The sequence below is a fragment of the Rhineura floridana genome, chromosome 2 (genome assembly GCF_030035675.1).
Source record: "Rhineura floridana isolate rRhiFlo1 chromosome 2, rRhiFlo1.hap2, whole genome shotgun sequence".
In the NCBI taxonomy this organism is placed as follows: domain Eukaryota; kingdom Metazoa; phylum Chordata; class Lepidosauria; order Squamata; family Rhineuridae; genus Rhineura; species Rhineura floridana.
This window is the reverse complement of record NC_084481.1, coordinates 169,183,500-169,211,312: the sequence shown is the minus strand read 5'-3', so window position 1 is coordinate 169,211,312 and position 27,813 is coordinate 169,183,500. Positions and strand designations below refer to the sequence as shown.

Here is a 27,813-nt window from a genome sequence, read left to right as displayed (position 1 = left end):
CCAACATGTCACCCCACTGCTGAAAGAAACTGCACTAGCTACCTATTAGCTACTGGGCTAAGTTCAAGGTTCTAGTTTTGGTGTACAAAGCCCTATACAGCTTGAGACCAGGATACCTGAAAGACCGTCTTATCCCTTATATACCCAGTTGATCACTGCACTCTGCAGGTGAGCGCCTCCTACAGACACCATCTTATCAGGAGGTCCATTCAGCACAACACAGGAAACAGACCTTTAGTGTAGTGGCACCAACCCTTTGGAATTCTCTCCCCTTAAATATTAGTCAGGCACCATCTGTTATCTTTTCAGCTCTTACTGCAGACCTTCCTCTTTCAACAAGCCTTTTACGTAGAGACGTTATCCCAGTCTGCATCTGTGTTGGAATTACCTCTTAATATATTTTTAAACCTTCTTTTTAAAATGTTTTAAAAGCTTTTTAAAAATGTTTTAAAATATGTTTTGTTTTAATATGTTTTTAATGGTTGTTGTGTTTTAATATATTTTAAAGTCTTGTTTTTTATGATGTTTTAAAGTGTTTTTAGTGCTTTTGTTTGCGGCCCTGGGCTCCTACTGGGAGAAAGGGAAGAATATAAATGAAATAAATAAGTAAATAAAATGAGTCATGTGCATTAAATGCATGATGTGTACATAGCCTACCAGTGCAATCCTGTTTACTCAGAAGTAAATCCCACTGAGTTCAATGGAGCTTACTCCAAAGTAGTATAAATAAATAAATAAATAAATAAATAAATAAATAAATAAAGTAACCTCATAGAGGTTTGCAGCCTAAGGCTTACAAGTGGCTGATTTCAGTGAAGGGACAAGGTCTGAGTAAGAGATTTCCTAGTTTACAACTTAAAACCTTAGCCACCAATGCATTCTAATTATTGTTGTTATGTGCCTTCAAGTCAGTTACTACAGTTATGGCGACCCTATGAATCCGTGACCTCCAATAGCATCTGTGATGAACCACCCTGTTCAGATCCTGTACGTTCAGGTCTCTTTAAAAGAAATGGGGGTGCCACAGCATCTGATTGTCCTGATGTGCCACCTATACTCCGTGGCACAGAGTGGTAATGCAGCCAAAGCTCTGCTGATGGCTGGAGTTCGATTCCAACGGAAGGAGGAAGTCAAATCTCCAGTAAAAGGGGTCAAGGTCCGCTCAGCCTTCCATCCATATCATTGATATATTTAGTTAAATTCTTTGTTGGGTTTAATGCCATCTGAAATTTCTAATCAGGTTTCCTATTCAGAGCTGTCTACTTCCTATTCTTCCATTTCCCAACTGAAACTGTTTACTAGGCTCAACATCAGTTAAGAACTGTAGAAAAGCCACGGGTCCCAAAGTTACTTTCTGGAGTGACATACTTATTGCAATTCTTACCATTAACAATTTCATGGCCAAAAAACATCTTTACTCCTGGTACACGTCTGCCACTTTCCAAGTTCTTAACTAAAGTAAACAAATACAGCAAGATAAATGTCACATCCTTTAGCTGATGCAAAAAGTTAGGATTTGATTATAAAAATTATAATAATACAATATAAAACAACATCTCTGCCTAGCATAATAGAGTGGAGCACTGTGAAAATAATATTTTTAATTGTCATGCTTTCCTGTAACTTTGAACCATTTGCTCATTGTACAGTGGGCTTATTCACAATGAGGTGGACATCATACTTAGTATGCTGCTAGGCAAAAATAAAATAAATCAGAGTATTAGTGGACCAATCCAGGAATACATGTACAACATATGGAAGTACAAAGACTCAAATTCTGAAATCACTGACATGTACGCTTACTTTTATAATCAAGTTAGGTTTCAGCTTCAGGGTCACACACCAAGTGAGCCAGAGTACTTGGGCTTACTCCCATTGACATTAATGTGATGAAATGATTCTCCCAAATCAAGCTACCCTTCTGCCCTTCTCAGATTGTCTTCACTGAGGATTAGAGGGTAACCACCAAACAGCCTTTTCTGTGGTTCTGCCTAAACCAGGGGTCACCAACCTTTTTGACCAGGGGGCACATTTTGAGTTTTGATAGAATGCTGAGGGTGCCAGTCACAAAATGGCTGCCATGGAGGGCATGGCATAACACAAAATCAGAGCTCACACGTAACTGACTTTCTATGGTAAACAGGTGGTTATTGGAGTATATGTATGAGAAGTAGCAATGTCCTGCTGGTCCCGATTGTGGATACAGCTGTTAATGGCACAAGTACCCTATTTTCCCCAATCCAAAACGGAAGCATACACTGCCATCCTTTACTCACTTACCCAGCAGTATGCCTCATTAAACACAGACTTAATTCTGTAGTAGATATGTATACCATTGTATTCTAAGTTAACAATACAGTGAATTCTTAGTAAGTGCCTGGATATCAGCTCCTGCACAGCAAGAGCTTCCACAAAGTTTTCATATTTTGCATTAGCCATTTGGAGATGGGATTCTTTAACTTCCACCCACACTTATTTTGCAGTACATTTTGCAGAAAATAACTTGTAGCAAGTACCTATCTCAGACAAACCCACCACAGTAAAGATGCATCCTGGTTGCTATAGAAAACAAAATTGAATACTATGGAGATCCCAAGGACTACCTGAAAATAAAGCAGAAGCAGGAAAAGGGCACTAAAAGGGAGGGGAAGGGGAAACAGAAGCACTTTAGGACCCAGAGATTCCTTTTGCCTGGTGTTCAAACAACTCACTCATTAATCACAACTCTAACTTCACTCATTGGCTAAAAACACTGACAGGAGCAGAGAAGGGATCTTTGAAAGCATTCCATCAACCTAGCAGGCAGTATCAATTAAAGTTTGTTCTTTGTGCACTATCCTTTGCTTTTGCCGGTCCAATTATTTTGCCCTCCTTCAAAATATTGATATTAATATCAGTACTTTCTTTCAAATATTGGTATTTTGGAAGGAAATAGTGATAAAGGAAATGGAAACGGCTTTGCTGCTGCCGCCTCCCCCCACGCTATGACTGAGTCTGGTCAGCTTCTGCATTAGCAGAGACTGGCTGTTTTCCTTTTGGAAAGGAAAGGGAAAAAACACTGCCCCCCCTCCTTTCAGTGCCCCCTTACTTCCTCCCCAGCAAGCCCTGAGTTCTTAACATGGGTGGGCATGGCTTGCTTCCTTCTGCTTGGATTATTCAAGTGGAGAGGTGGTACAGAGAGAGAGAGAGAAAGAGGGAAACCTGTGAGTAAAATCAATAAAAAACGATATATTCAATGAAATATTTGAGGGGAGAAAATCTGGTGTTGGAGAAAAGCTGCTGACGTTTGGAGCAAACAGGATCACTCTGCAAAGATAGAGAATATGCAGACCATTGAAATATCCAGTGCTAAATCTGAATTCAGTGGAATTCTCACCCATTTCTATACAGGAGGGAGCAGCCATTTATTTCACATAAACTGCTTAGAAAGGTACCTGCAACATTTTGCTTTATAACTTTCTTTCTAGGAGGGCTAGAGACTTACTTTTTAAAATGAAAGCTCAAGAGTTTGAAGCCCCTGCCTGGGGGCACCAGTGAAGGCCTTTGTGGGCACCACAATGCCCGCAGGTACCAGGTTGGTTACCCCTGGCCTAAACTATACAGATCTCCCTCCTAAATTGTTAGCCATGCACCTTCATTATCATCTTTTATGTACCTGGCAAAGCCTGTCCTCTCACAAGCTATTAACGGCATTTACTTTAATTATGCTTTTGGTTCTTTCCCTCCTATAGAACCAAATCTTCCTGACTGATTTATATTTTCATTTTGTCTGCTACTTGTTTTCTTAAACAAATGTTTTTACTATCATTAGCTGCCTTGTAGGTTCAGCAATAAGGCAGAACAGAAATCTAGAAAATAAAATAAAAAAAAAACTCTGGGAGTCCAAGCAGTCTCAAGACCTTGAGATGCCACATAAGCAAGATCCATATGTGTAACCAAACACAAGAAGCCAATTTTGAGTAAAAGGGCTAGCTACAGCTAACAGCATTTCACAAAGACACTGGAATTATTTGCCCCTTGAGGGTTCGGCAATAAGATAGTACAGACATAACAATTTTTGATGATGAATGCTGCCAGTGTATTAGAAAGACACCACTATTATCCTCAGGTTGTAAAATTAGGAATGCTTGTCATTGAGAAGTTTCAATACTGTCTCCTACGACAGATCTCTGTTAGTCTGTTGCAGCAAAACTAACATAGCTGTTTCTCTGGCATTTCCAAAGGGATGTTGATTTAGGAATCTAAGCCCTCTCAACCATGGTGCTTGGGCACCAGCAATTAAATGGAAAAGACTGCCCCCCCAATCCAACTTATTTCCTGTTTATCTTTCCTGAAAGATTGTCTCACTCCTTATATACCCAGTTGGTCACTATGTTCTGCAAGTAAAGGTCTCCTGCAGATACTATCTCGTTAGGAGGTTCACTCCGCACAACATAGGATTGGGCCTTCAGTGTTGTAACACCTATCCTTGGAAATTCACTCCCATTATATATTAGACAGCTGCCATCTCTGTTCTCTTTTTGGCACCTACTGAAGATCTTCCTCTTTCAATAAGCCCTTTATCTTTAGCCCAGCCCTGTAATCTGTATGTAATTGTTTTTAAAATGTTTTTGTTGTTTTATCACTTCTTGTTTGCTGCCCATGGTTGCTTTTGAGAGGAAGGGTGGGATATAAATTTAACAAACAAACAAGATCGTATATTTGCAATAATGGGAAATTACAGTGTATAGACCTGTATGCAGAAGACAGGAATACTGCTCTGCTACTCTGTCTGCCAAGGACACACACCTCAAGCACTGAGCAATTCATTTCCTTCTCCAGTTTCAGAGCTTCCTGGAATTTGGGATGTTTATGAAATTAGGCTGTGATCCCATGCACAGTTATTTAGGTGTATGTTCAATGACCTCACTGGGGCTTAACTCCAAGTAAATTTATAAAGGCTTAGATTGTATTTTACACGGTCATATAGGGAATTATCACTGGTGAATTATTACCACCATTGTTTTTTTATTTGAGCCTTTCCATATGCATATAACATCAAACATCCACATAATATCTTAAATAACCATAACCCAGATAACCTAAGAAGGAACAAGAGCAGTATGGACTAGTATTTCATGCCATCCTGAAACATATGAAATAATTATGTTTAGTACCCTTGGTTTCACTTTTGCTTTTAACTTTTCAAATTTATGAAGTTAAGCATTTCAAGGATATTCAGAGCAGAATATTTATTTTGACTATTACAGCTAATCTTCCAATACTGTATTCTAATTAACATACAGCTGTCTTTTGATAATGAATGACCAACTGGAGGCCTGTGGGCCAGATCCAAATTTTAGCAAAAATCTAGGGGTGGGAAATGACCAGAGCTTGACATAAGAATTTGTTCTCAAAAGTTTTGAGAGCTAGACATACACCAATGTTAAAAATATTATACTGAAATTATAATAAACCATGATGTGATAGCGACTGAGGGCTTTATTATAAGCCATTTGATAACCAGTGCACCAAAATACGCTTTGAATCCACAGATCACTGACTCTAGAAAACAGAGTAGGCCCTGAAAATATAGAGCACAGCAATCTCTGATCTAGAAGACTCTAGGATGCCCACTAATATTTGAACAACAGTTTTCAATAAAAATGGATTTAGTTCAAAACAAAAGAAGAACCTCTATTCAGAAAGATACTTCGGCTGGAATCCACATGTTGCAGCACCCCCTGGAATGTGCCACATTTCAGTGTGATTTTCACAGTTTTCCCCAGAATGTCATGAAGGAACTGGTAATCGCTGCTTGGATCCATCATGGTCTTTATCCTCTAAGGAGTCTGGTGTTCAGTCTAAATAAGAAACTAAACAGAAAAACTGTCTGTTAGCACTAGCATTATTATTTAAAAAAACTATTCTCCAACTGAAGTAACACAGGCTCTAAAGATAAACTTCATAAAGGGAGCAAAAATGCTGCAAAAAATATTTCAACTAATGGGCTTCCCATGGAATTACAGAATGTTCAATAAAAAACTAAATGTAGAAGGCCTGTCAAACAAGTGGTCAATGTTGCAGGAAAAGGAAAAAAATCCAGAACTAACCCACAGTGTGATCAGGAAGAAAACATTAAGGCTGTAGTCCTAACTCCACTTACCTGTTAGTGAGCACTACTGAATTCAATTGGACTTACGTCTGAGATTTTCGTCTGAGATTTTCTGTTGCCAAGAAAATCCTACATGGTCACTTTTGACTTCAAGAGAGGAAACTTCACAAAAATGAGGGGATTGGTAAAAAGAAAGCTGAAAAACAAAGTCCAGAGGGTCACATCACTCGAAAATGCTTGGAAGTTGTTTAAAAACACTATATTAGAAGCTCAACTGGAGTGCATACCGCAGATCAGAAAAGGTACCGCCAGGGCATAAAAACCAACAACAAAAAATTCTATAAATACATTCAAAGCAGGAGACCATCTAGGGAGGCGATTGGACCCTTGGATGATAAGGGAGTCAAAGGCGTACTAAAGAACGATAAGGAGATTGCAGAGAAGCTAAATGAATTCTTTGCAGCTGTCTTCACAGTGGAAGATATAGGGCAGATCCCTGAACTAACATTTGCAGGAAGGGATTCTGAGGAACTGAGACAAATAGTGGTAACGACAGAGCAAGTTCTAGGCTTAATGGACAATATAAAAACTGACAAATCACCAGGCCCGGATGGCATCCACCCGAGAGTTCTCAAAGAACTCAAATGTGAAATTGCTGATCTGCTAACTAAAATATGTAACTTATCCCTCAGGTCCTCCTCCGTGCCTGAGGACTGGAAAGTGGCAAATATAATGCCAATCTTCAAAAAGGGATCCAGAGGGGATCCCGGAAATTACAGGCCAGTTAGCTTAACTTCTCTCCCTGGGAAACTGGTAGAAAGTATTATTAAAGCCAGATTAACTAAGCACATGGAAGAACAAGCCTTGCTGAAGCAGAGCCAGCATGGCTTCTGCAAGGGAAAGTCCTGTCTCAGTAACCTATTAGAATTCTTTGAGAGTGTCAACAAGCATATAGATAGAGGTGATCCAGTGGACATAGCGTACTTAGACTTTTAAAAAGACTTCTGAGGAAGCTTAGCAGCCATGGAATAAGAGGAGAGGTCCTCTTGTGGATAAGGGATTGGTTAAGAAGCAGAAAGCAGAGAGTAGGAATAAACGGACAGTTCTCCCAATGGAGGGCTGTAGAAAGTGGAGTCCCTCAAGGATCGGTATTGGGACCTGTACTTTTCAACTTGTTCATTAATGACCTAGAATTAGGAGTGAGCAGTGAAGTGGCCAAGTTTGCTGACGACACTAAATTGTTCAGGGTTGTTAAAACAAAAAGGGATTGCGAAGAGCTCCAAAAAGACCTCTCCAAACTGAGTGAATGGGCGGAAAAATGGCAAATGCAATTCAATATAAACAAGTGTAAAATTATGCATATTGGAGCAAAAAATCTTAATTTCACATATACGCTTATGGGGTCTGAACTGGCGGTGACCAACCAGGAGAGAGACCTCGGGGTTGTAGCAGACAGCACGATGAAAATGTCGACCCAGTGTGCGGCAGCTGTGAAAAAGGGAAATTCCATGCTAGCGATAATTAGGAAAGGTATTGAAAATAAAACAGCCAATATCATAATGCCATTGTATAAATCTATGGTGCGGCCGCATTTGGAATACTGTGTACAGTTCTGGTCGCCTCATCTCAAAAAAGATATTAAAGAGTTGGAAAAGGTTCAGAAGAGGGCAACCAGAATGATCAAGGGGATGGAGCGACTCCCTTACGAGGAAAGGTTGCAGCATTTGGGGCTTTTTAGTTTAGAGAAAAGGCGGGTCAGAGAAGACATGATAGAAGTGTATAAAATTATGCATGGCCTTGAGAAAGTGGATAGAGGAAAGTTCTTCTCCCTCTCTCATAATACAAGAACTCGGGGACATTCAAAGAAGCTGAATGTTGGAAGATTCAGGATAGAGAAAAGGAAGTACTTCTTTACTCAGCGCATAGTTAAACTATGGAATTTGCTCCCACAAGATGCAGTAATGGCCACCAGCTTGGATGGCTTTAAAAGAAGATTAGACAAATTCATGGAGGACGGGACTATCAATGGCTACTAGCCGTGATGCTGTGCTGTGCCACCCTAGTCAGAGGCAGCATGCTTCTGAAAACCAGTTGCCGGAAGCCTCAGGAGGGGAGAGTGTTCTCGCACTCGGGTCCTGCTTGCGGGCTTCCCCCAGGCACCTGGTTGGCCACTGTGAGAACAGGATGCTGGACTAGATGGGCCACTGGCCTGATCCAGCAGGCTCTTCTTATGTTCTTATGTTCTTATGACATGGTTAGTCCCATTACTCATAAAACCTAGCTATTAGACTTTCAGATATTTGCAGATTATAGTAGTAATGGTTCAGCAATGCAGTTCTACACCCCAGAAACAGAAATTAGCTAGCACCTTTAGTGGGCTAAGAAAGCCAGTGTGGCATAGTGGTTAGAGTGTTGGACTACGACCTGGGAGACCTTCGAATCCCCACACAGCCATGAAGCTGACTGGGTGACCTTGGGCCAGTCACTGCCTCTCAGCCTCAGAGGGAGGCAATGGTAAACCTCCTCTGAATACAGCTTACCATGAAAACCCTATTCATAGGGTCACCATAAGTCGGAATTGACTTGAAGGCAGTCCATTTCCATTTTTTAGTGGGCTATGGAAATAAAAGCAAAACATCTTGAGCAATCTGCAGATGCATTTGTATCCTTAATCCACCCTCTCTAAAAGTGGATTAAGGGGACATAATGCAAGTGCTGTTATGTAATATACCTCACCTTGGCCAAGCCTTTATGTTATAATATGATTTTAGATAATCAAACATAAAAAGATTTATCCTCCATACAGCTTGAAGCCACCACCCATACATCTAAATGGGAGAACTATTTGAAACCTTTTGCCAAGCAGAACTGTACAGTAGTGTATTTTTAAAATGGAAAGGGATTACATTTGTGCACTTACATTGCACTGTAACATGTGGGAACAAACTAGCAAGTCTTTCCAGAATCAAACACTTATATCAGTTTTCATTATCCTGAGATCTATTGTCACCACTTTCACTAAGATTTTGTGCGTATGTGATTAAAGGTTTTGCCTACTTTTTGCATTCTTTAAGAAAGAAATGTAGAGCAATCTGAATAGGATTGCCAGTCACCTGAACCCTCAGGTAGGCCCATAAGGCACTGGTGACTTTGAAGAATGAAAGGCCTGTCATTCCATTACGACCGGTTCTGTCAGTAATGACACACCCTATTTCAGAATACAGAGCCACTACAATCATCTCCCACTGTTTTCAATTTCAAACCCCTGTAGAAAAATAATGAAGCAAGACTGCCGCTTTGATACCAGCGGATGGGTCTAATGTAGAATTGGGAGAAGTTAGAATTCAAAAGTAACAGCTGGGCCAAAGCAAACTGGGGAAATTACCAATGTACTTAACACAATCAAACTACATACATGTCATTTTTACAACTGCTTAAACTATTATTTTAGCTGAATTAGTAAAATGTGCTTTAGGTACTCATTTCAGCTTAATTTATTATGTCAAAACACATAGCACCAAGACAGACAAAATGACAGCAATCATAGAATGTCATTTTAACATGAATTGAAGATAAACTAGTGCCACTGTTGTGTAAGGACTGCAAGTTGTCTTGTGAGGTTCTATGAGTCTTTCTTCTACTGCCTCAGTGTCAAGGAGTTCCTAAAACTTTTATCACAGTAAGCTATGACAAGAGAAAATGATACTGTACATTAATTGACTCTTGTCCAAAATCTAGAAACTTGCAGGTGAAAAGAAATAAAAGTGGAAGAGAAGCCATACAGATTTAGTTTTTTCTGAGGATCCTAGCTCTATAAAAATATTTATTTAAAAGTGCCTTTAGCCCACCCTTCTTCAAAAGCTCAGCGCAAGCTACAATAAAACAGTGTAAAAGTGTAATGTAAATTCCAGGACATTAAGGTATATGTGAGATTCTGCTGGGTCTCAGTATAAATATTTAGCACAATTACAGCACATTCCCAAACAGGTGTACTCAGAAAAGGGTCCTATTAAGTTCAGTGGGAATCACTTCCTACTATGTGTTTAGGATCGCAGTCTTACAGTACAATCCAATTAATGTCTATTCAGAAGTAAACTCTACTGAGTTCAATTACCCTTATTACCAAATAACTGTGTATAGGACTACAACCTTAGTGCAACCTGATATTTGAGTACTTGCCTGGAAATAATATGCAACAAGAATTTGCATGTAGGTGAGCTATCAGGCTGGCAGACAAGGGATGGAGTGCTCTGTCCCACCTCTGTACCCAGCACAGAAACCAACACAGCTGCAAATGTAAAAATACAACCAATATAAAAATACAGCAGGCTGTTGCAAGAGAACCAGAATTCTCACTTTGTTCTCTGCAAGCCTGGAGCAGGCTTTTAAACATTTTTGCAGGCTAGTAGCTTTTTGAAGGTTTATTTATAAGGCTACTTTACCAATTGGGCCATTGGGAAATCTGTATACTTGCCCAAACATAGTTTCCACATGCAATGGTGATAGAATGGCTCACTTCGTCTAACTGCCTATGCTATCTTTAACCCAGGCCCACCCCTCACACTTTTGAGAAACTGGTTTGAAAAGCTTATCTCTTCAGTCAAAAGGACCGACTACGAGCACCTAGGGTTGCCGGGTTCGGGGCCTGAGACTGATCCTGTATCTTTAGGACAAGAGAAAGTCAGCCAAGTGCAGCTATTCTTGCAACACTGTAATGGGAAAACCACAAGGTGGAATTCTCCCTTCCCCCTGCACAACTTTTAAAGATATAGAAGACCTCTTGGTTGCACCCCAAATTTAAAACATACTATTTATTTGTTAGAAAACTCCGTGTGTTTGTCTAAAAGAAAACACTACCTGTTGACAGAGAAGTAAAGGTCATAACCTATACAATTAAAATTAACAACGCTTTCCTTACGCCTAGAAGAACCGTCTTCTAGTTAGCAAGTTCTGAGGCCATCTTGAATACCAGCAGTGTAAAAGGCTTCCCAGCTCCTTAAGACTCGGGGATTTCCAGGGCGGCTATATATTCATTCCTAGGACGAGCAGGCATACGGGAAAGTCGGAGCAATCACTAGGAGGCCTAAACACCACTGACTACAATCCCCATAATACTATGCGTCTCACTAGAAGGAGAAACAATAAACAACGAATCTTTCAAACCCCTTAGAGGTTTAACACACACAGTGTGGCATAATGCTTTAAAAAAACTAAAGCCCATTTCATCAAATACAAAGAACGTGTGTGTGTGTGTGTTATATACTGGGGTCTGTAGATTTTTGGAGAACGATTGAAAACCGCCTGTGATGACGTCAGAATCACAGGGAGCGCCAGGAACAGACGACTGTGCCAAGAAAAAAAAGGGTCGCTCTGCGCAAGCGCAATGCCGATAGGTGGGGCTATAGTGATTCTCCAGCGCAGCTGGGCGGGAAGGGGGAGGAGACGGCTGAGGTGATAAGACAGGGGACGTCGCGTTCTCTGTCAATTGCAATCTCGGTAGTTGGCCTAGTGGCTCCGGGGTTGAAGCTGCCTATTCGCTGGCTCTAGGCCAACAGAAGTCTTGCTGGTGCTTTTGTGAGCCGGTTGTTCGTTGTAAGACAGCTGTGATGGGCTCCCGGGCGTCCACGCTGCTTCGGGACGAGGAGATTGAGGAGATCAAGAAGGAAACGGGCTGTGAGTATCAAGAGATGCAGCTAGTGATGGGGGCGGCCTTGTTCCTTGAGTTGCGGGCCATGCGAGCTTCCTCCTTCTCGTGGCTGAAAAATCATTCACGGTCTCGTCCTACCGGGCGGGCGGGTTCTTCGCCTTTCCCGGGGAAAGGTGTTTGGGTTAAGGGAGTCGATGCCGTCGTTTGTTTTCCGCAATTCCCACCAATCTAACTTGAAGCCTTTAAGGTGGTCTCTGACTCGTCGGGGCGGGTGTGAGACCAAGAAAACTACCCTTCCTCGTTCTTCTGGCCTTTTTCTGTCGAACAAGAGATAGTACTGGTCTCGTGAGGCGTCTCCGGGTGTCTGCCCGGATTAACCTGATGCAGCCAAACACTGGACTCTTAGGACTATGTAGGGAAGGGAAGGGAAGGGAAGAAACTTCGGCAGGTACGACTTATCCCGTCACAGGACTTAGGAGGGAGAAGTGACACCTGCCGACAATCCTCCTGCTCCGCAACTTTTAAAGGTACAGGAAACGCACATCCTGTTGCATCTGGTCACCCTCCTTTGCCTTGTGACTCCAAAGATCATGTTCCCAAGGCAGTCCAAAGGTGTGTGTTTTCTCAACGTCGACAGCTGGCACCTTTTGTACTTCAGGTGCCTTGTTGGCAAATTCTAACCTGTATTGTTAAAAGCTATGGTGGTGCAGAACAAGGTGACTGCAGCTCAATTGCCAATCTGATAGGCTGGGCACAAAGGTCTGACCAAGGACTGATTTTAGGTGGTTATTGAATTGAATTGAAACTTTATTTTTACCCCCCCCCCCTTTCCAAACTGGAACTCAGGGCGGCTTACAAATAGAACTACATGTAGTTAAAAACATCGAAAAACATACAATTAAAATACAGTTAAACTATGCACAACCTTAAAACCGTAAAAGGCACTTAAAAATCTAAAAACAATTAAAAATAATACAAATAATAATATAAAACAATAAAACAAACCTTGTAAAGCCCAATCCTAAACACCTTCTATCCCAAAAGCCTGTTGGAATAAAAAAAAATTTACTTGCCGAAGGAAGGATGGCAAGGAGGGGGCCATTCATGCCTCCCTAGGAAGGGAGTTCCAGAACCTAGGAGCAGGCACCGAGAAGGCCCTATCTCGCGTCCCCACCAATTGCACTTGCGAGGGTTATTCACCTTAATGGGGAGGTGCTCCTTTCTTGGTGTGATAATCCAGAGTTCTGTGAGGTGCTGTTGCTCAAAAGGGGGTTTGATGTCTGTATGTTGCACCCTCCTTAATGAATTGCCAAAATCTGTAGTCTTTTGAAATTGTTGCAAGATCAATTTATGTTCCATTTTGGGGTCAAACATGACAGTAGTTGGGTGAGCATTTTTATCTGATTATTTTATCCAGCCTTAATAGGATTTTTATGTTGCTTTATTTGCCTTGTATATAATTGTAAGTATAGTTAAGCCTTTGTAGGAGCTCTCTCTTCTTTGTTGTAGCTGGTTGTAATAGAGAATCTGGACATACATTTTCTTAGGCTGCAAGCTAATACATGTCTACTCAGAAGCAAGCTCCATTGGGTTCAGTGGGACTTATTCCTAGGTAACTGTATTGGATTTCAGCCTTAATTACCAGTACTACACTTGTTCTAGTGCAGTGGTTCCCAACCTTTATGAGTATAGGACACCCTTTATAAGTTCAAAAACTTCCATGACCCCCCTCACACTAATTGTAATTTCAGCCTCTGTTAATTGAAAAGATGTGTGTGTGGCAAAATCACATCTCCAAATGTGCCTTTCCATAAAAAGCTCCCTGCAGACAGGGAGGTGTTGCTTTCTTTTCTTAATGCAAAGGTTCGTCAAATTGGTATTCCCCTCTCCCCCACACACATAGTCTGAAAATGTACAGTCCTGTCTCCCAACACCAGTGGGTTACAGTGCTGGACTAAGATCCAGGTTCAAATCCCCAACCAGCTATGAAGCCCACTGGGTGACCTTGGGCCAGACACAGTCTCTCAGCCTGACCTGTCTTATAGGGTTGGTGTCAGGATAAAATGGAAAGGGGGGAGAACCATGTGCACCACCTTGAGCAACTTGGAGGAAAGATGGGATATGCAATAATAATTAAATAAATAAATACATTTCAGCTGCTGTATGTGGGCCTCAGCCAACCTGCAGAGCTTTTTTGATGATGATAATAATAATAATAAAAAAGAAACAGCAATGTGGTAGTGGTGGAGATACTAGATTGTGAAGACAAAAGGGTGGATAGATTGAGTAGGGGGGTTAGTGCTTTTAGGCCTTGGGATGATCATCAGAACTGACGACTTGCTTAGTGTGCACTTGGGGAATGAGAGTGGAGCGGAAGACAGATCAGTACACACACAGACACACCTGCCCCTCCTGCAAGCATCTGCAGGTGTGCATGCATTTGGGCACATAGCGGGTGTGGGGGAGAAGCTCTCAACTGCCACAGCATCTTGGAGAGAGAAATTGGGGGGCAAGAAGAAAGGGGGGATGCTGGCATACACAGCCTCAGAGATGGGGGGTGAGCAAGCCCTGAGCTTCCTCACTGCTCCTTGGCTCTATCTAGGCTGAAGGTGAGAGCTGGGTGGCCTCACAAATAAAAACAATTTTTTAAAGGAGATGGCAGTAAATCAGGAGCCAAGAAAGGCAGGCTGGCTGCCAGGAAAGAAGGGGGAAAGCAGCCTTTCCTTGCAAGCTTGCTTGTTTTTGCTTCATGAAAAGCCCCTCTCCTCTCGTTCTGAGTAAGGGTGTCAGCAGCAGCAGCAGTGCAAGGAGATGGGAGTTGGTGATAGTAATCCGCTCTTCTTTCTGGAAGCTCCACCCTCAGCCTCCTTTTGCATCGCTACGTCTTTTATAGGCAGATGCCTGCCTTCGGTGCACCTGAAAGATGCTCTGACACTTCAGCAAAAGTCCTACCCTCTTATTTGGAGCAAGGGTGAGGTGTCATCTGCAGTGGCAGTGAAGAGCAGACAGTGTCCAGGGAATGAAGACTTTTTAAAAAATCATTTCTTTACTGTTTGTGGCCCCTCTAGATTACTTCGCTGCTCCCCTGGGGGTCACAGCCCTCAGGTTGGGAACCACTGTTCTAGTGGTAAACATTCAGAACAAGATTTGGCTCAAATTAAGCATCTCTGTATTGTGAATGTTCCAACCTGTATCAAAAGTGTTACTTGTTGTATTCTGGAAGTTTCAAGATTTGATTGAGTCAGGAGGTGCCCCTCCTCAAAACCTACCTTTTTCATGAAGCTTTAGGCACTTTCCCTGAAATTACCTGCTCTGCTGCGACTAATATTGTAACAAATCCAAACAGAATTCTATTTATGTGTAAGTTCCACTGAATTCAGTGTGACTTACTCCCAAGTAAGTGTATACACTATAAGATTGCCGCCCAAGTAATATGAATAATTGCATATTCTTTCCTCTGCTTGCTCCTGCCTCCTCTTCCTCTGTTTCCTCCAAGTTGAATTTTATATTGTAAATGTATCAAGGCAGGCACTTGCCCTCGTGTATAAGTGTTGTGCACATTGGTGAGTCATATATAAATAGTGTATTACTTTCTTAACATGTATTGGAGCATTCAGAGGTCTTAGTTAACAAAGCAGTATAGTCAGTTTGTGGTGCCTTCACACACAGTTGTGTGAAAATTTTTGACATTTATATACTGCTTAATCATTAGCATTTCTAAGTGGTGTACAGAAAAAAAACATACAGAAAATAAAACAATAAAAATGTATCATAAAACTAAACAATGCATTAAAATGTCTGCTGGCACATAAAAGTCTTAGTCATATGCCTGAAGTTAAGCTAAGAGAGTGCCTGAGTTGGGAGGGAGTTCCACAGGCTTGGGCGCACAACACGGAATGCATGGTGTTCAAAACACTGGGGTTGTTTAGCATAGCTTTATTTTGTGCATGTTTGATGTCAAACGTTGCAGTTTTCATTTTATAAAGATAAGCAACCTGACGAGATAATTGTAATTCCCATTTTATATCTGGGGATCTGAAGCTCAGATAGTAACTTGCCTAAGGCCTCTTGATGGCTCCATGTCTGCGTAATATAGATATTCTGTAGCCAAACAGAACTGTATCTGGGGGCAACAATACAATAGAGGACAAAGGTGCTATTTGGTTATATCTAAAGGCTAGTTATAGATTCATAGTGATTTTGTGCTATCCTGTTCTGTACCAGAGAAGTCTTTCTACGGCTCTGACTTGCAGTAAATGCCTGTAGCTCCATCTACAGACATTTGCTTCCTTGAATGTATTATGGAGTTAGTTTGCCTGGAAAAAATAGGAAGCTTTAAAGTCCAACAGTTCAGTCAGGACATTCCATTCTCTAAATTGCCAAACTGCAATTCCTTGAGGTACCAGGTGATAGCCTCTGGACTACTGAGTTCTTGCATGGCTAAACACACCTTTTTTCCAGTTGCTTAACTACAATGAAAGAGGCTAAAAACACACTAAATTGTTTTCTGAAATTACTTTGTATGTGTAAGCAACTACCGATTTTACCTTAGGGATAGTGTGTCAGTGCAGATAGCAGCGACGAATAGCAGCACAGCAAGGAGGGATTATAGATGAAACTAGCCAAAAGCTGCAGTCACTAATTATTGCTTTCTTGGGATACCTGTCATCATCACCACCATCACCACCATCACCACCATCACCACCATCACCACCATCACCACCATCACCACCATCACCACCATCACCACCATCACCACCATCACCACCATCACCACCATCACCCACCATCATCACCACCATCACCCACCATCATCACCATCCACCATCATCACCATCCACCATCATCAATTACATTTGTATACTGCCCCATAGCCAAAGCTCTCTGGGTGGTTTACAACAATTAAAAACATTAAAAATAAATATACAAATATAAAAACACATTTTTTTTAAAAAAAATTAAAACACATGCTAAAATGCCTGGGAGAAGAGGAAAGTCTTGACCTGGTGCCGAAAAGATAACAGTGTTGGCGCCAGGCACACCTCTAGCAGCTACTGATCTTTATTACTTATGAGAACTATTAAATCAGTAAATATGCAGTGGGTACAAAATTTGCACTAAGAAAAGTGAATGCCAAATGGATTTAGTCATAGTATCACTAGGTTACTGCTACTGATTATAACTATATTTTGAGGGAGATAAAATTCTGTTAAACAATTCTTTGAACTATAAATAGAATTGTTAGGGGAACACAAGAACGTGCTTAGAGTCTTCTACTTGTGCAGGGGGTGGGGGAGACACCTGATACTTGCTAAACCTTCCTACTCACTGCAGCCTTCCATGCTTCTTTGTGGAAGATTGGGGAAACCTCTGGAATGCTATGAGACACGACACAAAAGGCTGCAGTAGGTAGGGGGTATTGGGGAGGCTGGATGCTTTACCCTTGGATATAACTACCATTAATTATCTTTATAATTATTATTGTTATTATTACTACTACTACTACCCGCTCTTCACCCAAACAACCTAAACAACATCACAGAAAATACGGTCAGTGAGGGTCCTAAAATATACATCTCAGGTGTCGAAGGCCAGGGTAAAGAGATGCGTCTTCAGCATTCACTGAAAGTTATACTATGAAGTTGCCAGACGCACCTCGATGGGGAAGGAGTTCCACAGCTTAGGGGCTGCCACAGAGAATGCCCTCTCCCAGGCCATCCTCCCGAATGTCTGAGGGTGGCGGAACACCCAAGAGGATCTGTCGGAAAGGAGGTGGTCTTTCAGATATTTGGGATTTAAGTCATTTAGGGCTTTAAACACTAAGGTGAGCATCTTAAACTGGGCCTGGAAACACCTAGTGTTTTGTGCTTTCATTTGGCACATACATTCATAACATGAATCTATTCAAACTGAGTCGTATTGATCACTTTGAATAGATACAAATTAAACTTAAAACTTACCTTGCAGTATAAAGAATGGCTATAATTGCATTCTCCTCTGGAGCTTAAGTTTCAGAATGTATGTGTGAAATATTTCTACATATAGGTAATGAAAGAAGATCTAGCAGACATGTTAACAGCTTTAATTGTAGGTTTTGCCACAGTTACATATTCCACTATTCCAAGTAGTTCAGAAGCGTGTAAACAAGGGTGTTCCTACTACTAGACAGTGTGAGGCAGCATCTTCAGACAGCAGATGCTAGCGGGCAGGGAGTGGTGACAAGACATTGGAGGAGAGAGACCTCCCCTGCACCCACTAATTTAGCTGCTTCCTTGAGGTGTACTGGAGGATGCTATCCCATCATCTGTTTGGAAATAAAAATCAACTGGCTTTTCATTTGGCTTGTGCACATGGAATGAATCTCCATCTTGTCCTTTTCTGCAGGAAGCAAAATTTTGGCCCAATCCTGGTTTACATGGGGTTCTGAGGCAGTCTCCCATGTAGGTATTAGTCAATTCAGGACTACTTTAATTGTGGAAATGAAACTAAAAACCTTTCCATTATTTGATACAAATCATAACAGTTCTGTAGCCATTGACCCCATATGTCTGTCTCCTGCTCAGCAAGAAGTCTATGAAAAGAATCTCCATGACTACCATGTAACGCTACTAAAATCAGAATGACTATTACAGATCTTCAGTATCATTAAACCTCTTTTCTATTCTATACAGTATTAGGGGTGGTGTTTGGAGGTGGGTGGGACTCTACCTTTAAAATAGAGAGTTAAAGTGTGTGTGATTACAGCTTAACTTTGGCTGGCGCTCATGTCCTTGTGCACAATGAGCTGCTGTGGTATATAGTCTTCTCTATCAAGAGCTAAGATTTAGACCAAAGACTTAAGATGTGAACTTGTGGCTTGCAGCAATTCCCTAATGTTAAGACATATTGATGTTAAATAGGAATGTTGGAACTGACAGGATGCATCTGTTTTTCTTTGCTTCTGCTGAAGTAGTGAAAGTTAGATACCATTAATCTGCCATAGGCTTCCCTGTCTGTTGCATCTTTGTCTTACCTTCAGGTTTCTGAGAATTAGTTCTTTTGTCTGGAGATTTCTGTACACAACTTATGGTAAGAGAAACTAGCACTAAATCCCCAGGTCAGCATATTTGTGAAAGATGTTAGTAGCAATAATAATATTGCATGAACACCACATTCCCATTCATTGGTATGTTAGTTTGAAATATGAGGGCTTTTGAAAATGAGCTTTTGAAAATCAATTTGCTGGTATGAAGCAGAAAGCGGTTCCTGAAGAATATTGATTATTCAGTAAATGTCTGGATCACTAAACATTTAAGAAAAAGGCAGAAGATTAGTATTGAGACTTCAACTGATCAATAGAAATTGGAAGATATGTCTGCCACAGCAATGTTTCACCTATCTGGCCAACTATAGAGGATTGAGCCATAGTAGAAAATGATTTTGGCAACATGGAGCAGCAATTTCTACAAAAGTATGCATTCCACTCAATTTCTAAGGACAGTGTGCTTTTATTGCATTGGTATTCAATATGCTCATGTTGCGAGGGTTATTCAAGGGCAATTATGTGAAGTGCTGCTTGGGTCATTGATCCCTAATAGCTGCAGTTCCTAATGCCAGCTACAGACATGCCTTGCTGAGGAACACTTTCATGTACCTGCTGAGACATGCAGTGACAGCAGGGACTACATTAAATTGTATTATGTTAATCATGTGCCCCTTTTCAAGGCCAAGCTTTTGGCATTGGCTGAATTTGGTAACATTAACAATACCAATACTGCAAAATCATTTGAGTTTGGCTGCATTTCACTCTAACTATGGAGATTATGTGAGAATGCTTACAATAACAAATTATATAACAAATTTGTCAATCCCCAAATATAGAAAAACGTTCACACTCGCTAGGCTCAATGTTTTACCTTCTGCGTTTTTAGAAGGCAGATTTAACAAGGTTCCAGTTCAAGAGCGCTTATGCCCCTATCACATCGGAGATGTGGAAACTGTTGCTCATGTGCTGCTGTATTGTCTTTTTTATCAGGACCTCAAACTTGATCTTAGCATTCCAATCCTTCAAAAAATCCCAGGGAGGTCTGATATTTTATTTAGAATATTTATTCTCAGATTGGAACCCACAAATCACATACAGTGTGGCAAGATTTTGTGCATCAGCTGTTAACCTGTTGGAGAGTGAAAAATAATAGCTAACCTTTTGGGGGCTTTTTTGCCCACTGGGGTATTTATTCAACACCATTAGTCATATTATCTTATGTTACAGCTGTTTCTTTCACTACATAATGTTGATATGTTTTTCTAGTTTTAATATTTTATAGTGCTGGTCTTTGACCATAGTAAATGATTGGCTGATAACATGGACAATACTAACAATTTTTTTTTAGATCAGGCCCTTGCTGTAGTTGAGATTATGCTTCCTGAAGACTGAGAAGGAATGCTTGTCTTTGCAAGGCCACACATAAATATGTTATAAATCAGTATCTTTAAGTACATATGTCTTTCTTTTTATGCATTTTTTATTCAGTGTTACATTTTTCATTGTAAACAAGAAACTAACAAATTCATTATGCATAAGCTTTTGTGGACTACTGTCTAGTTCATCAGATGCAGCAGTTAATGAAGTGACTATACTCTTATAGAAGCTTATAACCATGATGAATTTGTTAGTGCCACAACATTCTTTGTTGTTTTTGCTGCAAGAGACTAACACAGCTATCACTCTGGAAGGAGAAAGGAGATAAAAAGAGATGGCATAAATCCTATGCAATGAGATCGTAAAGGATTTACACAATCCAATGACTGTTTCTGGTTTATTGAACTACATTTTTTAGTTAATAATGCCACTACTTCTCAAGGCGTATTTATGAAACAGATCAGGTGGTTGTTTATTATCATAACTTGTCAGTCAAGCACATGGAGTGTAATCCTGTTGATGCCCTTGTGCTCACTGATGAACAGTGGTTGCCTCTGCTAATGGAATAAATAAGATTTTTGCTTATTCTCTCCTGCAGTCCCTAGCATCCCCACAAATTGGCTCCAGAGGGTTTGGAGACCCTTTGGAAGAGTGGAAGATTACATCCAGGACTGACCAGGAACATCCAGATTGGCAAAAAAATCCCCTCCCCTCCTCTTCCATTAATGGAGGTGTTTACTGAGTGTTGAACTATGACCTGGGAGACCAGGGTTCGAATCCCCACATAGCCATGAAGCTCACTGGGTGACCTTGGGCCAGTCACTGCCTCTCAGCCTCAGAGAAAGGCAATGGTAAACCCCCTCTGAATACTGCTTATCATGAAAACCCTATTCATAGGGTCGCCATAAGTTGGAATCGACTTGAAGGCAGTCTGTTTCATTTTTTTACTGAATCAAAAGCTCTTTTGTGAGTCAAGGCCACCAATTAGATCCCACTCATGTAAATTGCACCATCACTGGTTTTGTAATAATTCATAGAAGCCCAACTGAATGCCTAAAACTCAAATTTGGCATCAAACATTAGTGCAATGTGGCTTACGTGCTATGTGCCTCAAACCCCTGAATCTTGTATAGAAGAGTATAACTGCAAATAACTCAAAGTAAAAACAAAGGTGGCTTTGCATATCAAAGGATTTAAATTACAAAAAGATATGACAAATCTATGAATGCTATGGGTAATGTTAACATGGTTTTCAGCTCTTTGGAAAATAGGCTGCTATACTGGGACTTTTAAATGTAAATTACATGGTGATGGCTATTAGTCAGATAAGAACAATGTTCAGATTAAATTTAACAATAATTAGACTTCTGATAAGAATTTTAAACTTGCTGCTTGAAAAGTTTGTACTTCATAACACTTTCTCAGATGTTTTCCTTAGTTAATACCAAGAGAGCAAAGGTAAACCTAATCTTAAAACTGTAGCAGTTTCTCCCCAGGAAGAAAGTTTCAGTCATGCCCTTGTCCTAAAGGTCCAACTTGCTGGGGAAGAATGCAAATAGATTTGGACAAATTTACTCCTCAAAATTAAAAAAAAAAATGTCAGGGAGAGCTCCACAGCCAGTGAGACTACTTTGGTAACTATACAGCCTTTGGTAGGAGAAAGAAGTGCCGTCTTTTGGTTGAAACTTTGCACCTGAAATTCTTTCTGGTTGGGTAAAGCTAGTCTCCGATACCAGTACCACAGATCAGAAAATGGTTTAGAATATTTATTTTTATGCTTTTATCACAGCACTGGGGAATTGTTCTTTTTTTAAAAAAAAAGAAAAAATCAGGTTGATTTGTGTTCCTTGGGATTAACAAGACTGAGCCTTTCTCAGTTTAGAATGCCTTAAAACTATTTGGATTTTTTTAATGGAGCTTTATGTTCAGGCTTGGCAGCTGATTAGCAAACTCTGGGCTGGAGAGGAAACTAGAGTATCCATAGGCTGAGATAACGTTTATCTGTTGCATACAATCAAGTCTCCAGAACTTCTTGTTATATGCCTTCAAGTTGATTACGACTTATGGTGCCCCTATGAATCAGTGACCTCCAGTAGCATATGTTATAAAAGTTCAAGTCTGTGGCTTCCTTTATGGAATCAATCCATCTCTTGTTTGGTTTTCCTCTTTTTCTACTCCCTTCTGTTTTCCCCAGCACTATTGTCTTTTCTAGTGAATCATGTCTTCTCATTATGTGTCTGTTGTCATTACTTTAGTCTTCTTGATGTTCAGCTGTAGTCCTGCTTGTGTGCTTTCCTCTTTAACTTTCATCAGCATTCATTTCAAATCATTACTGGTTTCTACTAGTAGTATGGTATGTCTGCATATCTTAAATTATTGATATTTCTCCCTCCAGTTTTCACACCTCCTTCATCTTGGTCCAGTCCCACTTTCCATATGATATGTTTTGCGTATAGACTAAAAAAATAGGGTGATAAAATACACCCCTGTCTCACATCCTTTCCAATTGGGAACCAATCAGTTTCTCCATATTCTGTGTGAAGGCCAAAAAAGATCCAGTGTTGGGCACTTTTGATTTTTGTTAAACAAATAACTGGCGCGAGTGCCTCTTAACAAGCTTGATCAGGGCCATGGCATGGAGGCTTTAACTCTTTGCACTCACCATGGGCTTGCACCTGCTATGCACCGGGGAAGGGGAAGCTCCATTCTCATTAGGCATAGGAAGGGCAGAGCACAATACGCACGGCATGTTCACAGAGTGTATATAATGCTCAGTTCCTTTTAGAACTGGGAGTCTTTTGCCATTGAGTTTTATCAGTTATTTACACTTCCAGGAATTAGCATAATAGAAAGTAGAAGGGTGGACAGTCTGCTAAAGATGAAATAAGGTTCTTGAACTTAATTAGTTTGCATTAACTGGACTTGCCAATTGCCTAGCTGCCTGTGGCGAGTAAGAATTACTTCTAGGCAGGGAAGATTTTGGTCACTAAAAGACAGTTGGTTGTTTTAGGCCACTCATGTACTATGTAGGCATCAGGAGGCAGCAAGCTAATAAACCTTTTGTGCACTTTCTTGCAAGAATGAAATAAACATCTTAGTATGTCATACGTGTATTGAGATATTTATCACTAGCTGAACTTCAAGTGTGTTTGTATTGCAAAATGTTTTGCCTATAGAGGAGTAATGTGTTTAAAATCCTAATGGAGGTAATTTAAATGTGTAAACATCTTGCAAAATCAGTGATCTGACCCCTGCACTGTAATGAAATTACTTTACTATGTATTGTGGATTAATTGGTTTTATAATTTTTATGTTCTATTTTAAGTCTTAATTTCTCTTTTCAGTTTCTCACAGTCAGATTACTCGTCTGTACAGTCGATTTACCAGCCTGGACAAAGGAGAGAATGGCACTCTTAGGTATGTACTCTTTAATAAAGGTTTATTGTATTGACTCCCCACTCACTGTCTCTGCCTCACATCCCATGCCTTTCCAGAGAGTCATCTGATCCCCAGAAGAGGATTTGCTGGGGTGGGGGGTGGGACACACACTGAGATGCGGTATGGAGGAGGATGCAGAGAATTCCAAAGAAGGTTAGTACATTAGGGCAAATGGAGCACTGCCCACCAACCTCAGTCTGCTCTCAGCCAGCCCCCATCTGCCTGCCTTCTTACTTAGAATTAGTCCTGGGGGTGGCACTGCCTGTCATCTTCCTCCTCCTTAGTCTCAGTGCTACTTCTGTAGAACCCAGCAGGGAGATCAAAAGTAGAATGAGTTGGCTCCACCTGTCATTGGCTCTGCCTTCACCTACTATTAGGCTCCCAGCATTCCATCTCACCAGCCCCAGTGAATACCAGCCACCACTGGGGAATTCCTATTGTTTAAGATTATTGAATACAATCCATAAGCCCTGTTCAGGTTTTGTGCTTCATGTCATTATGATTATGAGGGGGAGGGAGGGAGGCCACAGTCGCCTGCTGGCCATGTGTTGGGTGGCAGGACTTACGAATAGAGTCTGATCTACGTATGGAATCTCCCCATGCAATTTAGAACTCTGGTTTCTAAATTGTATGAGGAACTTATGCCCTTGGAGCAGGCTTCCTTTATCAGTCCTTCCCCCCTCCCATGCATGGATTGGGGAGGTGGGAGCCAGGGGACACAGGAGTGGGGCAAGTGAGCTCTGCCCTACTCTCCAAGTCATGTGATGAGATGTAACACACAGTGTATGAATTTAGAACAGGTAGAAACTTGATGTGAGTGAAGTATACATACGTACAAATGCACATAATTGTAGAAGTAGTAGTATTGATCTTTTCCTGCATTTCAGCAAAAGCTTTCAAGGGAACACCATTTAAAAGCTGCTTCACAAGGAGGAAGCTGAGAGCAGAGAAGCAGTGTAAGCAGGGCACGTATTTCTCTTCCCTCCCTTCATTTCCTGGCTCCAAATCTTCCACAAATACTTCTTTTGTCCCCATCCCCATCTCTCTTCCTCCATCAGCTTTCCAGCATATAAAAACAACAAGGAATCTTGTGGCACCATAACGACTTAACAGTTTTATTATGGCAACAAGTATTAATGGATGAGACCTCACTTCATCATGTCCTAATAATAAATCTGCTAGTCTTTAATGTGCTATAATACTCCTTGGTGTTCCTACAAAATACTAATACAGCTACCTGTCTGGAAGTTTTGGCTTAGAATAGGGGAGACAATGTGGGGGCTTGTCTCCCTTATAATCTGAGCAAAACAATTTAAGCTAGAGAAAAGTTCATAAATTCATGTTAAGTATGGAGGTGCAAAACCACCAGAGTGGTGGTTAATGTTGGGACTGACTATAAGAAACAAAAGTTCAAAATACCCCTTGACTTTGAATCCCTCTTTGGCTGCTTCCTGAGCAAGTGACTATTTCTCAACTTCCCGGACCAGTCAGAGTGGCTAAAATACCATACTGATGATATCCCGCATCAAACTGAATGTAGAGGTTCATGTCAAAACAATTTTTTTTTACAGAAGTCTAGTTCTGTTTATATCTTATTTGTTACATTTACATCCTGCCTTTTTTCTGTCCTGGAACCCAGGGTAGTGTATATATGGTTCTTCTACAATTGCCCATCTAGGCACTGATCAAACCCAGGTTTTACACCAGCACAGTAATAGGTTCTCCCTTAAATACTTCAAAACTGAGTCTGAATCCTAGCAAGACGGAGGTGCTGTGGGCTGGTGGTTCCCGAGTTGAGATAATTGGTCAGTTCTCTGCTTTGGATGGGGTTGTACTCCCTCTGAAAGAGCAGGTCTGTAGTCTGGGGGTGCTCCTGGATCTATCTTTGTCGCTAGAGGCCCAGGTGACCTCAGTGGCTAGGAGTGCCTTTTACCATCTTCAGCTGGTGAGACAGCTGCGGCCGTTTCTGGACCAGGATAGCCTGACCACTGTTGTCCACACACTGGTAACCTCCAGGCTGGATTACTGTAATGCGGTCCATGTGGGGCTGCCCTTGAGGTTGGTCCGGAAGCTGCAGCTGATGCAAAATGCAGTGGCAAGACTGCTCATTGGGGCAGGCCAACATGTCACCCCGCTGCTGAAAAAATTGCACTGGCTGCCCATTTGCTACCGGGCCAAGTTCAAGGTTCTAGTTTTGGTGTACAAAGCCCTATACAGCTTGGGACCAGGATACCTGAAAGACCGTCTTATCCCTTATATACCCAGTCGATCATGGTGCTCTGCAGGTGAGGGCCTCCTGCAGATACCATCTTATCAGGAGGTTCGTTCTGCACAATATAGGAAACGGGCCTTTAGTGTGGCAGCACCTACCCTGTGGAATTCCCTCCCCTTAAATATTAGGCAAATATCTCTGCTATCTTTTCGGCACCTTTTGAAGACTTTCCTCTTTCAACAAGCCTTTTAAGCTGAGACCTGTTCCAGTCTGCGTCTGTGTTAGAATTGCTTTTAATATGTTTTCTTTAATATGTTTTTAACCCTTTTTTAATAAAAGATTTTTTTAAAGTTTTTTTTAATGTTTTTGACGTTTTGTTTTAATGTATTTTAAGGTCTTTTATGATTTAAAGTGTTTTTTAGCGTTTCTGTTTGCTGCCCTGGGCTCCTGCCGGGAGGAAGGGCGGGATATAAATCAAATAATAAATAAATAAAAATAAAATATATGGCTCACATAGCTAGAGTTAATTATTCTCTCACTCTCAAGAGAGAGGATTACAGAGAGATTTGGAAATAGTTACAACTTTAGGTGCGAGTTAGTTTACTATTAAAGGTGGAAGGACAGGAACGTCTAGAAACTAACAGTTTTAAAAAGCCTATGTAAATAGATTTCAACAATGCTAGCAATATTAATTGTGGATTTTTAGGTCAGCAGAGTGAGACAGGATAACTCACGTGACTTAATAAACTTGCCTTTTGTCAATTTTCCTTTTTAAATCATAGCAACAAATCAAACAAGGGAAATTATGCAAAATTTGAGCAGTGAATATCTAACGGTACTGTAAAGTAAGAATCAAGCCTAAGTGACCTATCTAAAAACTAGGAACTGAAGCAAACGTTCTATTTTTCTGTTGAATCAACTTATTTATTCTGGACAACATAAACAAGTGTTTTCACTATGTGATTTAAACGTATAAAGGCCATAGATTTTAGATAAGTTCTCATGGTTTCTAATGACTTGAGGAGAGTTCACATGATGTTTATCCATTATTTTTTGAGATAATTTCTGGGGTAATTTACCACCTCCAAAACTAATGTGGGAATTGGACCTTGAGATTGCAATAATTATGTCTTAATTTTTCATTTTCTTCTTTTTCTTATACGTAAAGATAAAATATTTTTGGTTGAAGATTAGTGCTTGAAACTTTGCCATAACATACTAAAAAAAGAGAAAATGTGTCATTGACTCATATGTATCAGCATGTGTATAATTTTCCAGAACAGTGAATGTAGGCTAAACATAGCCTTCATTCATTTCATTCACTCATTTGTGATCACTCGTCGCCGAGTAAGATTGTCTTCCAAGATAAGGTCTTTAACAGTGGGTCCGTAAGTGACTGTGGAGGCCAATTCTGGATCCGCACAGCCTCCCACATTGAGGACATAGGTTTCCAGATAGAAGATGGTTGCAATGAGGATTTGTTTGACGTGCCTTCCACTTAGCTCGTTTGTCCTGTTCGCCCTGTATTCATGCTTCTTCGAAGTCCATAGCACCTTTGATAATAGCTGACCTCCATTTGGGACATTCATGGGCCAAGACTTCCCAGTTCTCGATGCTCATGTTACATTTTTTAGATTCGCTTTAAGAACATCTTTAAACCTCTTTTGCTGTCCACCGATATTCCATTTTCCATCCTTAAGTTGGGAGTAAAGTAGCTGCTTTGGAAGACGATGATCAGGCATTTGAACAACATGGCCAGTCCAGCCAAGTTGATGTTGAAGGATCATTGTTTCAACACTGGTAGTCTTTGCTTCTTCCAAACTGCTAACGTTAGTCCATCTGTCTTCCCAAGTAATTTGCAGAATTCTCCGGAGGCAGCGTTGGTGGAATCTTCCAAGAAGTTGGGAGTGGCATTTATAAATTGTCCATCTTTCACAGGTGTACAGTAAGGTCAGTAGTGCAATGGCTTTGTAAATAAGCATTTTGGTCTCCCTGCAAATATCCTGATCCTCGAACACTCT

At 40.8% G+C, this 27,813-nt stretch overlaps 2 protein-coding genes across 8 annotated transcripts in view; one reads left to right on the top strand and one right to left on the bottom strand.

The window, feature by feature from the left end:
* Positions 1-12,209, bottom strand: part of EXD1 (exonuclease 3'-5' domain containing 1) — a 43,832-nt gene extending 31,623 nt beyond the window's left edge. Inside the window, exons 1-4 of one of the 7 annotated variants that reach the window (XM_061611399.1) lie at positions 10,952-12,209; positions 10,274-10,382; positions 5,675-5,855; positions 1,385-1,453 (exon numbers count right to left, since the gene is read on the bottom strand). In XM_061611399.1, coding sequence (XP_061467383.1) covers positions 1,385-1,453; positions 5,675-5,810 — 205 coding nt within the window. In that variant the 5' untranslated portion in view covers positions 5,811-5,855; positions 10,274-10,382; positions 10,952-12,209. Of the gene's footprint in view, positions 1-1,384; positions 1,454-5,674; positions 5,856-6,145; positions 6,291-8,634; positions 8,712-10,273; positions 10,383-10,951 lie in introns of those variants that run through there. The other 6 variants (XM_061611397.1, XM_061611398.1, XM_061611401.1 and 3 more) reach the window with 6 other exon arrangements.
* The window catches only part of CHP1 (calcineurin like EF-hand protein 1), a 38,238-nt gene continuing 21,958 nt past the window's right edge, over positions 11,534-27,813 (top strand). The window contains exons 1-2 of the mRNA XM_061611405.1: positions 11,534-11,767; positions 23,487-23,559. Coding sequence (XP_061467389.1) covers positions 11,701-11,767; positions 23,487-23,559 — 140 coding nt within the window. The 5' untranslated portion in view covers positions 11,534-11,700. The remainder of the gene's footprint in view (positions 11,768-23,486; positions 23,560-27,813) is intronic.